Source organism: Electrona antarctica (genome assembly GCF_951216825.1).
Source record: "Electrona antarctica genome assembly, chromosome: 11".
Lineage (NCBI taxonomy): Eukaryota > Metazoa > Chordata > Actinopteri > Myctophiformes > Myctophidae > Electrona > Electrona antarctica.
Window position 1 is genome coordinate 47,626,694 of NC_136792.1, and position 13,890 is coordinate 47,640,583.

Genomic DNA, 13,890 nt, shown 5'->3' on the forward strand with positions numbered 1-13,890 from the left:
GGTGGGCGCTGTTACAGATGACGTAATGCCATAAGGTGACACAGGGGACGTCACAGAACTGCGTATAAAATGTAGCAACCGGACAGTGGATTTAGAAAGGGGGGGAGGGACGTCCGACCGAGCAGGACAGTCATGAGGTCTTCTCTAGACACACACCTGCGTTCATGCATGCACTTAATGAGCTTGTTATTGTTCTCTTCGTTCTCCTCTTTGTCGTCCTCCCCGTCCTCCCCGTCCTCCTCTTGTGAGTTACAGGCAGAGTTTAATCTCAGCAGAATGCACAGAGCGGGCGACTTTGTTCTGGGTGGCTTGTTTCTGGTCCACTACTCCTCTGTGTTCCCCGAGCAGTCTTTCACCTCCGAGCAACAGGAGCCCACTTGCTACGGGTGAGTATCAATAATAGCAGCCAAGAGGATTACAGGTCAGGGCATCTCAAAGTAGGTGGCCCGTGGCACCTTATAGGGGTGCCTTGGCCCTTATAGGGGTGCCATGGCCCGTGGCACCTTATAGGGGTGCCTTGGCCCTTGACACAAGTCCAGGGTTGCCTCAGAATACTTTGATAACATTTGGAATTCACCCATGTCACTTTTTTAACCACTTTCTTAGTCAAACGGACCCGACTAAAACTGTGCTTGGTGTACTGTACTCTATACAGGCTGGGAACATAACCCACCAATTAAGTCAGTTGACCAAAACGAGCAGATCTACAAGCTCAGCTGTGAAGCCTGTTTTTGGTGAATGTTAGAAATGCTGACCTAATGGAAACAGATATTCTCTCCAGTTTTCCTCTTGACATACTGTAACTTTGGGGGAAAGATTTACATATTTAGGTACCGTTAATATGATAAAAGGTGCTATAACCCATTTGGGTGGGAACCCCTTTTGGTGTTAGCATTATGTTATGCTTTAGCTATTGAAAAATAGCAGATCTACAAGCTGTGGCGCGCTACGAGCTTGTAGGTCTGCTATTTTTGAAAAATCGAAGAACGACTGACATAGAAACATAGCTTTTTCAGAAAACTGTCAGGATGTATATTTTTAGAATCTGATCTCAGGTCAAAATGGGATAAAGTAACAATGTAATTCAGGTGGTGCCGAGGATGAAAAGGTTATTTATATGGGGTGACCATGAGACTAACATGTTTGAGAAGCAAGTAACATGTTTTGACACAGGATGTGTTGACATTTCTACAACAATACATGTATATTCGAGGTCACAGTGATATTTGTGTGTGTTATAGGATTGACGTTCGAGGGTTCCGGTGTGCCCAGACCATGGTGTTTGCCATCGGTGAGATCAACAGCAGCCCCAGCCTGCTGCCTGGCGTGACTCTGGGGTACAGTATCTATGACAACTGCCTCACGCTCGGCGTTGCATTCCGTGCAGCATTGTCATTGGTCAGCGAGAGGGAGAAACGGTTTCGGTTGGACAAGAGCTGCATCGGCTCTCCTCCGGTGCTCGGCATTGTGGGCGACGCTACCTCAGAGAACTCTATTGCCATCTCTAGAATATTTGGTTTGTATCGAGTGCCCATGGTAAGTTTGCTCATACCTGAATCCCCTTCTAGCACAACCTATTTTGTGTTTATTTGTTTTGTTGTGTTCTACAGCAGGGGTTGGCGCAACCCTTTTGACATTAGGTGCCATGTTTTTTTATTTTCTTGATAGTTATTAGTTAGTGTCCGTGATTTTGATTGTCCATACGCATGGACCCTAACCCTAACCCTAACCCTAACACATGGCAATATTTATTTATTTGTCTTCTTCTTTAACCCATTTACAGTAGGCCTGATGTCAACAGGGCCACATTTGGGCCACATTTTCACGATTTTTCAAAAATAGCAGATCTACAAGCTCATAGCGCGGCACTTGGTGCCGCGCTATGAGCTTGTAGATCTGCTATTTTTCAATAGCTAAAGTATAACATAATGCTTGAAACACCAACAGGGGTTCCCGCCCATGCAGAATGGGTTAGAAATATATATTTTTTCACATCAGGATGTATGATTATTAGACTGACTAACCCACTATCTCCCAGAGTCTCTCCCTGGTCAGATTTCACATCAGGATGTATGATTATTAGACTGAATAACCCACTATCTCCCAGAGTCTCTCCCTGGTCAGATTCCAAGGAATGTGTGTTTGAATGAACGTGGAATTATATGCAGGATGTCATTTGCATACTGATGTGATCATGAGACTGGACTTAATTTCCGACTAAACTTTTTTGAATATTTAATTTAAAAGAAAAGAAAATAAATAATCCTCTCTCACACACAATGACCCCCTTTTCCACCGGTTGGTTCCCAATGGGAACCGGTTCAGTTCTTTTCCACCGGTTGGTTCCCAATGGGAACCGGTTCAGTTCTTTTCCACCGGTTGGTTCCCAATGGGAACCGGTTCAGTTCTTTTCCACCGGTTGGTTCCCAATGGGAACCGGTTCAGTTCTTTTTTGTTTATAGTCCATGAGCCAGAGCTCCAAAATTGGTGGGAAAAACTAGACCTATATTAAATTGTTTACAGGATCAATACAAGTAAATTAATACATGATAACCCTTCCACTGTATAGCTTTTTCATATTTTCTATTTAGCATATTTTCCTACATATTGCCTCATTTGCATATTTAAAAATCACACCCGTGTGAACTGAGTGGTGCAAGGTCTTATATAGCCTGATCAGCTGTGGTCTGACGTAATGTCAGTGACCATAGTAACCATGCTCATTTTTTTGGTACGAACACGGGTACACGGGTACAAAGCCAGTTGTTGGAGTGGTTTACACCACTCAAAATTTTAAAATGTGTAATACAATAAATCATTGTCTTCGTGTAAGTAGGCTACTCAATTGGGGAAGTTTCATGGTGATAACCAGGCCCGAACGGAATACGCGGCCGCGGTGTTCCGATGAAAACGACGCGGAATTTCTGCGGAAATTTAACACGTTCATGTTGTAGTTTACTTTACCCAGGCCAGCATAATATTAACCAGTGGACGCACCCGCCCCTCCCTCCTCCCCTCATTCTCTACTGCTGACTAATATGTTGGAGGCTCTGGACGAGAATATTTAATATAACTTTATCAAAACTTCAAAAGCTGTCGGAAGTCCTGTCTGATTTACTGCAGAGGAGCCGACTGCTGAGTGACACGCGTCTTCGTCGTCATTCAATAACTTTTATTCGGATGGGGGCCGCGGGGGGTGTTGTTTCTTGTTTGCCAACACACAATGGATTACCTAACAGAAATTTCGAGCGTCTGAAGCAACAGGAGTGCGAGTGATTTGGGTAAGTAGCATTTACATTTAGGCTACTATTGTAGCTTAGCTGGTTTGGTTAACATGCTGAACTAAATAAAAAAAAATTGGGCAGCGTTGCTGCGTTTCGATCGCTCCGAGAGGCGAGAGAGAGCTGAGAGAGAGAGAAAGTGTGTGTGTTTGGAGAGACTGCATGCGATGTGCGTGCGAGAGAGAGCGAAAGTGTGTGTGTGTGTGTGTGTATTTGGACTTTGGAGAGAGCGTGCGTGCGTGCGAGAGAGTGAGTGAGTGAGTGCATGCGTGCGTGCGTGCGTGTGTGTGTGTGTGTGTGAGAGAGAATATGAAATATTTTTAGATAGTATTACTCAAAATGTTAATGTAACACATCTGTTTACAGTTACACGGTACACCTTTATTTAATTCCTATTTATATTCATATTTATTTGTACATAGATTGTTTTCTTGATTGTCTCGTTTCACTTTTGCTTTGGCAATGTAAACATATGTTTTCTCATGCCAGGCAATAAAGCTAATTTGATTTGAATTGAATTGAATTGAGAGAAAACCTTTAGCTGAGAGAGATGAAGCAGGAGCCAGGGACCCCATATCAAATTGTGTTGCAGATTCAACTTTTTAATATAGCTTGCCCACTCTGTTTTGGTGCCTAGCTTGCCCTGGTGCCCAGTCTGCCCTCCTTTCCCTAGTGCCCACTCTGTTTTGGTGCCTAGCTTTCCCTGGTGCCCAGTCTGCCCTCCTTTCCCTAGTGCCCACTCTGTTTTGGTGCCCACCTATCCCTGGTGCCCATGTCTGCCCACCTTTCCCTAGTGCCCACTCTGTTTTGGTGCCCACCTTTCCCTAGTGCCCACTCTGTTTTGGTGCCCACCTATCCCTGCTGCCCACTCTGTTTTGGTGCCCACCTATCCCTGGTGCCCAGTCTGCCCACCGTTTCCTAGTGCCCACTCTGTTTTGGTGCCCTAGTGCCCTAGACAGCACCATGTCAAACAGTGCAGTGTTGTGTTGGATTCATGTTCAGTATTTTTAGACACCCACTTAGTCGCACTGTCGCAGCATGAGGCATCATTTGGGAACTTGTAGATCTGCTATTTTCAACTAATGTTACCCTCAGAATAGGGATGCTAGGGTTTTAACACATTGTCTTTGTTTTGCAGTACGATCTAGGACTGAAACCCTGGCTGCCTGCCTCTCCAAGACCCATGTACTGCTGAGAGGAAGAAGTTTGTGTTGGATTGTATAAAGGCTCTGGTTGAGGCAGATATTCCTCTTGAGGAAGCCCCCAAGCTGGCCCCTGGCTATCTGGCTGGCTGATTGACTGACTGACTGACTGACTGACTGACTGACTAGCTGGCTATAACTGACTGGCTAACTGACTGGCTGGCTGGTTAACGGACTGAGTGGCTGGCTGGCTGGCTGGCTGGCTAATGGACTGACTGGCTGGCTGACTGACTGACTGGCTAACGGACTGGCTGACTGACAGACTGACTGACTGGCTGGCTTTTTGGCTGGCTGGCTAATGGACTGGCTGGCTTGTATGTTCATGGACCCATTGTAATTTAATTTCACATTTGTTATTTGAATTGTACTAAAGGATGTTCATGAAGGAGTGAATTATTATTGAATAAAAATGGATGAAGTCGAACATTTGACTAATAGATCTTAATTACTTTGTTGTGGTACTTTAAGGTTTATTTCGCATATTTAGAGTTATTTTTGCTCTAAACACATTGATTATAGTCCTGGATAACTGTCTAAAACCTTAAAAGGAAAAAAAAACACTCCGCAGAATCCCGCAGATTTTCCTCCGGAGTCACCGCAGAAAAACAGAAAAAAACCCGCAGATTCCGTTTGGCCTTAGTGATAACAATCTAATATAGGTATGGCTTTGCCCACTCAATTCATAATTAACGTTCCAATTTTGGAGCTCTGGCTCATGGACTAAGAACCACAAAGAACTGAACCGGTTCCCATTGGGAACCAACTGGTGGAAAAGGGACCAATGTGCCAGTGATCACCCTATGCTGTGCCAATGTTGGCACCAGTGCCTAAGGTTGCCTACCCCTGTTCTACAGTACAATAAATCATGTATTTGGTCTTTTACAGCAGTGGTTCTCAACCTTTTTCAGGCCATGATCTCCCAAAATAATCTGATCCCCACCCTGCACTTGGAAAGAGTTGAGGCGTTCCACAGATACATTTATATAGCTTCTAGATCGGCTATTCATAATTTCTCCTCTTTCTTTAATATTTGACAATTTGGCCAAAATGGCCAATGTTTGACATGTTTTATAGTAGCCTATAGTGTATATGTGTTGTAATGGCAGTTTTAGAATGCCAATTCTACTATTCAATAAGAACTATTATTGTATTCCATTCGGTCAAATAGGATGGAACAATCATTCACTACGCAGTCAAACCAACCAACAGCTGTCAATCTGACAGCTGTCACTATTACCTCTTCGGGGGTATTGGTCAACAATCAGAATAGGCAACGATGGCTTCCTGGCAGAAGCTGTCACTAATGACAGCTGTAGTTCCCATGTTCACTTACTAATAGCTCTCATACATGTATTTGTGTAAATATCCCATTTAGAGTAGTCTTCCTGTCAATCTGACAGCTGAAGTCTTCAAGCCCTACTGGCAAAGGTGACGATTACCTACTTGGGTGTGTTCTCAAATTAGTCTGTTTCCTGCTTGCCTCCAACTATCCCATTTAGACTATGTCTAAATGTCGCAAGCAAACACCATGAAAGGAGATGAGTGAGACCACCTGTTATTATCTGCCTATGTCCTGTTGTATTTGAATAAAACACCTGTCACTGACTGTCAATTTGGGGGGTGTGTGGTTGGGAAATAAAGGGGAGGGAAAGGAACAACTTGGGAAGGAACGGGGTGATGCGATCACTTTTGACTGTACTACGATGGGCAACCATGCTACCATTTTGCTGTACTGAGATGATCGGAACAATGAATAAAGAAAGATGACGATGCCACGATCTTGATGCTGTGTCCTGCTTCCAACTCTGTCTGCTGATCGCGAATGATGAGACCTCATTCCTGCCATAACAGTGTATTCAGTCATTATGAGGTAGAGGTGAGTGTTTCAGTTAACCCATTTTGGGCGGGAACCCCTTTTGGTGTTTTAAACATTGTTAAAATTTAGCTATTGAAAAATAGCAGATCTACAAGCTCGTAGTGCGCCACCGAGTGGCACGCTACGAGCTTGTAGGGCTGACCTCGATTAGTCGACGCTGACCTCGATTAGTCGAATAGTCGACTAATCGATCGGAACGGGTCTCAGTCGACTGACAACCTCTCAGTCGATGTTCACCAAAAAAAACAAAAAAAAAACAGTCGGGACGATTTTTTTTTTTGGGCCGGGTGGAAAACCCCTCCGTTATAATGGTATGCTCCCAGTCCCCGCACCGCAGCATCGGGGAACACTCTGGCAGCCAGAGTAAAGGCTGGGAGGGACCGAGCCGAGGGAGGCTACTGTACTGTAGCCTACATGTTGTTTATGCTCCGGAGTCCAGACCCATGCAGTTTAATAATATACAGTCACAACAGAATGCACACTGCTGTCTCGTGTCTCATCACAATCCCAATGCGCCACCCGTGAAGTCGGGGGGGAAATAAAAAACAGGCTGCTAGTGTTAGTGTAGGGTCGGGGATCGTTAGCTTAGCGCGTAGCTACTGATTCAACCCACTGATTGAACTTCATCTCCGCCTGTAATCTAGGTTATTTTTTTATTGACAACGTGAACGAACCCCGACACCAGCGCTGCAAAAATAGACAGATCTACAAGCTCTCAACGCGTAGCGAACGGCGCTGCAAAAACAGGCAGGACGCGATGCCTTGAGAGCTTGTGGATCAGCCTCCCCGACGGTGCGGGGAGGCAAGAGTTCTCCGGGGAGGAGGAGAAGTTACCAGGGCAGGCTACATGTTGCTGCGGCTAACAACACTGTCACCAGCCAGTGGTTGTGATGTTAGCTTGTCTTGCAGCTGCTTGTCCGTTCCAACTTCACTTCATCTCCACCTGTAACTTATTTTTTATTTTGTTACCCTGGCTGCGCAGCTGCGCAGCTGCGCTGCAAAAATAGACGGATCTACAAGCTCTCAACGCGTAGCGAACGGCGCTGCAAAAACAGGCAGGACGCGGCGCCTTGAGAGCTTATCGCCCAACCTTAATGCAAATGTGTTGTTGTTTTTTTTTGGGGGGGTGCAGGGGGGTGTTCAGTCGACTATCAGTCGACTAACAGCAAATTTATTCATATTAATTTCGACTATACAAATCCTTAGTCGGGGACAGCCCTACGAGCTTGTAGGTCTGCTATTTTTGAAAGATCGTGAAAATGTGGCACAAATCTTTGAATATATATTCTTTCTTTCGGTGGTACATATCATTTTTGGGGTCCTTGACATGAAATATTGAGCACCACTGATACAGAAACATGAGGCATTTCAGAAAACTGTCAGAATTTAGAAGACATTTTTTTAAATTTCGACTTCAGGCCTAAATGGGTTAAAAGACCACATTGTAAGTCAGAAAGGCTACCAGTGCTTCTTTGAAGCTAAATATGACACTGTTTTCTTTATTTCTTCTTCTTCCTCCTCCCAGGCTGTGTTCTGCTTGCAGGGGACATATACAAAATAAAATAAAAATAACCCATTAAAGGTATATTCAGTGATTTGACTTAATTCAAATATCACTTATTCTTTTTTTTTTCTGGATAAGCCCTTTCCACACCTAAGCGCAAAACGGTCGACAGCCACGCACTTCTTAAGCTCTGCGCAGCTTAAATTCTGAGTTTTTAGACAGCTGGTGGATGGAAAAGAAGCTCCACCAAAAACTCAGAATTTAAGCTGCGCGCAGCCGAGAACGTGCGCGGCTCTTTCCATAGTGTGGCAGCACCTATAATCCTCCCTACTATAGAGTGTGCTGACCATATAAGGAGTTCCTCCCTGTCCCCAGTGAGCCCCTGGGGTCAAAAAACCCTAGTTTCAGTTTTGGTGGCGGGTGGCAAAACCTTCATCCAATCAGGATGAGTGGGGCCTTCCTCCAATCATGGTCGAGTGGGGGCGGGCCTTGGTGCACATGCTGTTGGCCTGTTGCACTTCCCCCCACTGTAGAGCGTGCATGTGCACATTTTGTTACCGGGGCGGACTGGGTGGTTTTCCAAATCACCCAAATCACTGAATGCTCCTTTAAAGGTGAATTTGTGGGTAGCCCATTTCTTACCTTAAAATGAAAATAATTTTGTTATGTTTTCTGCCTCTTTCAGGTAAGTTACTGGGCCACTTGCTCCTGTCTGAGTGACCGGAATAACTTCCCATCCTTCTTTAGAACAATCCCAAGTAATGTCTTCCAGGTGAACTGCTGCACACAACAATGCTGTTCATGTTCCACACACTTGACAAATGTCTCCATCTAGTGAGTGTAACTGATATTGCACATCACCTCTCAGAGCTGGTTTTTATAGACAGTATCAAGGGAGCGTCGACATTTAGACATCTGCAAATTAGATTCATGGATTTACTTGAACAGTGGTGGAAGAAGTATTATGATGATGCTTATTATTATTATTATTATTATTATTATTATTATTACATATGATGTATAACGCACGCACGCACGCACGCACGCGCACGCACACACACACACACACACACACACACACACACACACACACACACACACACACACACACACACACACACACACACACACACACACACTCGCTTTTTCACAAATAGTAGATATATAAGCTCACAACGGATGCAATGTGTTTTGCGAGCTGGTCGATATTCTATGTTGTTGATTGAATACCGGTAGTCGGACTATTTAGGGCCTGCCCTGAGTGTTTAATGCACGTTTGGTAGTAGAATAGAGTATTGAAAAAATGGATAGGATATACTGTGAAGTAGCCTACTTCAAAACTGTACTTGTACCTACAGTACCAATGTAGGTGAACAGCCTATGTGAGTATCCCTCCATTCTTTGTTCATTCAGATGGAAGCTATGCTCCAGATCATGAGGCGGTTTGAGTGGACTTGGGTTGGGGTGGTGTTTATTGATGACGACTATGGCCGCGACGCTGCCCATATCATCCAGGCCGAGCTGGTCCACTCTGGTCTGGGTTGTCTGGCTTATGTGGAGGCTCTGCCTTGGGACCACGGCCCGGCTGAACTGCAGAGGATCGTCACTGTGATAAAGACGTCCTCCGCTCGAGTGGTCATTGCATATGCATATGGGAGCTATATAGTTGATCTGATGGAGGAGGTTTGTGTTATGTTATGATACAGGGATTGATAACTATACGGCATCAGAAAGTACTTATATTGAACTGAACACATCACTCCATAACATAATATGAGCATAAGTTGGAAACTAGTACAATTAAAGGGATATTTCACTTTCAAAACTTTTGGTCATTCTAACGTCTACTCAGGCTCATGTGAACATCCCAGACAGGTTTTAAGTTGCTCCATTCAATATTTAGATATTTGATATTAATTTTAGCTGTCCCCCGCCCCTTCCTATACAAACCCATTATAACTTCAAACTCCATTTTAACCATGATAGATTCATCGAATCTTTCATTTCATGTTTTCATTTATGTTTTAATAATTATTTGGGAAAATAACCACTATGAAAATCAAAAAATAATTATTAAAAATAAATGAAAATAAATGAAAAGCATGGCCCCCTCACGACAGTATCAGTCGCCAGAAAAAAGGTTGGATTGTTTTTCCCGTTTGAATGACCCCTACACACACGCCCCCCCCCCCCCCCCCCCCCCAGGGATGCATCGGCTTGTCCCACGTACTGGTTTACAACATGTAATCTAATAAAAATAATAATAATCTACAGGTGGTGAAGCAGAATGTGACAGGTCTGCAATGGATTGCCGGATTGGGCTGGATCAGAGACCCTAACCTCTACTCTCCGCGCTACATGCCGTACCTGAGAGGCACCCTGGGCTGTGTCATCCGTCGAGGAGAGATTCCAGGTCTCGAGGACTTCTTGTCAAAAGTCCGTCCTGACAATGATCCCGACAGCAGCCATCAAAATACCATAGTCAGTCTTTTTGTTGAATTTTGTATTCATGCTGCAATTTCAAAGTTGTGAAATGAATATACAAAGTGATTAATATTCACAAGGTAACTTATCTGATTTGAATTTTTTAGGCGAGGCAGTTTTGGGAGCACACATTTCAGTGTAAATTTGCACCCCTTTCACCAGAGTGGGTGGAGGCTGGTGGAAGGGTGTGTACTGGACAAGAGGACCTGGGAACGGCAGGAACTACATTTTTGGATGTGTCTGAACTCAGGATAGAGTATTGTGTGTACAAGGCGGTGTATGCTCTGGCCCACGCCCTCCATGACCTGTTGCAGTGTGTGCCAGGAAGAGGGCCTTTCCCTGGGCACAGCTGTGCCACTCTGCAGACAATACAGCCATGGCAGGTAAAACATGAAGTTGTGGTTTCTAGCTGGGGTCCCATGACATTGGTAAAACTTGACATAGTAGGATTATTATTATTTTTAAAGCAGTAACATGGTTTGGTTCAGATGCATGCTGGACACAGACGAGCATGCGTTTCATTTAGGAGAAAGTCAATGCCCGACTTATAACGGCCAAATGATTTAAGGCCCCGGCTTTCATAGACTTGGACGAGGTCATTGTCACTGCAGTTTACCCAAGCAAATACAACAGTCCATCTCAGTGCTTGCAACTACTGTGCATATTGTATGGAGTATAGTACTGATCTTCAGTAGTCTCAATACTTTTACTCACATTTCTAGCTCATGTATTACCTGGAAGAGGTCAACTTCACCACATCATTTGGCGATCGTGTGTCATTTGATGAGAACGGTGACGCTTTACCAATATTTGAAGTCATGAACTGGGTGTGGCTCAATGACGGCAATGTAAAGGTTCAGAATGTAGGTGTGGTCAAGAAGTCAGCCTCCGCTGGTGTAGAACTCATCCTCGATGAAGACACAATCTTCTGGAGCTTCGAATCTACAAAGGTCTCTTTGGCTTTATAAAATGGCTAGTGTGTCAAGCTCATGATGTCAATGTCATTTAGGTTGGACTGAGATTGGTTAATTTCCTCTGCAGCCTCCTCGGTCAGTGTGCAGTGAGAGCTGTTCCCCTGGAACCCGTGTGGCCAGGAGGAAAGGAGAACCTGCTTGCTGCTTTGACTGCATTGCTTGCTCTGAGGGAGAGATCAGCAATGAGACTGGTAGGTTTACATTATGTAGCTATAGGTACAGTAAGTGATCTTTAGAATGATACTGTATAGTTGTCTCTTCCTTTAATCTTGCCCTCGATGGTAGACTCTACAGAGTGCACCGTGTGTCCAGAGGACTTCTGGTCCAGTCCCCAGCGTGACAGCTGTGTCCCTAAGAGCCTGGAATTCCTGTCCTACCACGAGGCCGTGGGAATCTCCTTAACAACCATCTCATTGCTAGGCACACTTGTCTGTGCCATTGTCCTGGGAATCTTCGTGTATCATCGAGACACACCCATGGTACGCGCCAACAATTCAGAACTCAGCTTCCAACTTCTGCTGTCACTCATATTATGTTTCCTGTGTTCACTTCTGTTCATTGGCCGTCCCAGGATCTGGACTTGTCAGCTGAGGCATGCAATATTCGGGATCAGCTTTGTGCTCTGTGTCTCCTGCATCCTGGTAAAGACTATGGTGGTGCTGGCTGTGTTCAAGGCCTCCAAGCCTGGTGGTGCAGGCATCATGAAGTGGTTTGGTGCTATGCAGCAGAGAGGAACAGTTCTAGCTCTTACATCAATCCAGGCAATAATCTGCATAGTCTGGCTTGTGTCTGCCTCACCAGCTCCTCATAAAAACACACAATACCACAGTGATAAGATAGTCTATGAGTGTGATGTGGGATCAACAGTTGGTTTTGCAGTGTTACTAGGTTATATCGGTTTACTGGCACTCCTCAGCTTCGTCCTAGCATTCATGGCAAGGAATCTTCCAGACAACTTCAATGAAGCCAAGTTAATCACTTTCAGCATGTTGATCTTCTGTGCCGTGTGGATAGCCTTCATACCAGCATATATCAGCTCTCCAGGCAAATATGCAGATGTAGTGGAGGTGTTTGCTATTCTAGCATCTAGTTTTGGTCTTTTGCTGGTGCTGTTTGGACCAAAGTGTTATATAATGCTTTTAAAACCTGAGAGAAACACTAAGAAGTCCATCATGGGTCGAGGTGCCGCCAAGACGTAGAAGCAGAAATGCAATGATAATACATGTTCTGGGTATTGTATAGCAATAATATACTGTAGATATATTTCATTGATAACCTTTAGCAAGCAGTAATCCAGTGAGGGTTGCAAACATCTATAGCCATCACAAAGAAAAGTTGGCATAAACGTGGTTACCCTCTTAAAAATGCAGTTTGACCCTAGGCCTAAAGCATATTGTGCTCGCCATAGTGTTTACTTTGCAAACCAGCAGGTTGACTGAGGTCGGATGTGTGCAGCGGAGATTCCATTGCACATGACATTTCGTGCATGTTAATGCACCAAATGAAACATAAAATAAAGATTGTTCATGAGTCAGTCTTTCAGCTTGAGTCTTGTGTCGAGTCTGACATCTTTAAGGACATGTCTGAAATATAGAGCCTAGAAGTCTTTGTGTGTGCGACTCAAACTCGAGTCCCCATGTGTGCCTTGAAGCCAATAAATGACAAAGATCAAATAAATGCAATAGAACAGTATGAAGAGTATGTGACCAAAGGATGCATTGTCATGGACAGACTTGGATATAATAACGAAACACATGACATTTGGTATAAAGCCTTTCTATTAGTTTATGAGGAATCTATCATATAATACAACGGTCACAATAATGATCGGCGCGTTTACCCAGATAGGGTTCAATTTGCGATCTTAGGCCCTTTGGACACATAGTCATAGTAGACTATTATGCAAATGCATTGTGGTTACGTCTGACGTGTTGCATATGTCTGAAAATATAAAATCATCCCTATGTTCCCCAGGGTCTATGTTCCCCAGGTTCTATGTTCCCCAGGTTCTATGTTCCCCAGGTTCTATGTTCCACAGGTTCTATGTTCCACACTCATCCGGCCCCCCCAAAAAGGTTCTATATGTTCCCTGCTCAACCAAAAAGAGGTTCTATGTTCCCCACTCAAAAAAGAAAGACACGGTTCTATAAAAGGTTCTATGTTCTCCACTCAACCATGGAGGCTGTGGACAGTTCAGTTCAGAAGTTAACATGTTATTATGAAAAAATCACACCCGTGTGAACTGAGTGGTGTAAGGTTTTATATAGCATGATCAGCTGTGGTCTGACGTAATGTCTGACGTAATTAAATCACACCCGGATGTGATTTCACAACTGGCTGTTTTTGTGCAGAAAAAATTAGCATGGTTGCTACGGTCATCCAGTTCACCCGGGTGTGATTTAATTACGTCAGAAATTATTTTGAACATAGCAACCATGCTCATTTTTTCTGCACACAAAAGCCAGTTGTAGGAGTGGTTTACACCACTCAAAAAAGGGAAAAAAGGGGGGGGGGGGAGCCTGACAATGATGTCACTGGTGAGCAGGAGTGAATCTGAAGAGCAACCAGG

At 44.3% G+C, this 13,890-nt stretch overlaps 1 protein-coding gene across 1 annotated transcript; it reads left to right on the plus strand.

Moving 5' to 3' along the window:
* Nucleotides 1-276: 276 nt before the first annotated feature.
* On the plus strand, nucleotides 277-12,520 carry LOC306932943 (extracellular calcium-sensing receptor-like; the record flags this gene model as incomplete). Its single annotated transcript, XM_079514915.1, has 8 exons — nucleotides 277-386; nucleotides 1,242-1,536; nucleotides 9,277-9,546; nucleotides 10,138-10,299; nucleotides 10,455-10,730; nucleotides 11,070-11,297; nucleotides 11,389-11,512; nucleotides 11,607-12,520. The coding sequence occupies 8 exons, from the start codon at nucleotides 277-279 to the stop codon at nucleotides 12,518-12,520; spliced, it is 2,379 nt and encodes a 792-aa protein (XP_079371041.1).
* Nucleotides 12,521-13,890: the final 1,370 nt, after the last annotated feature.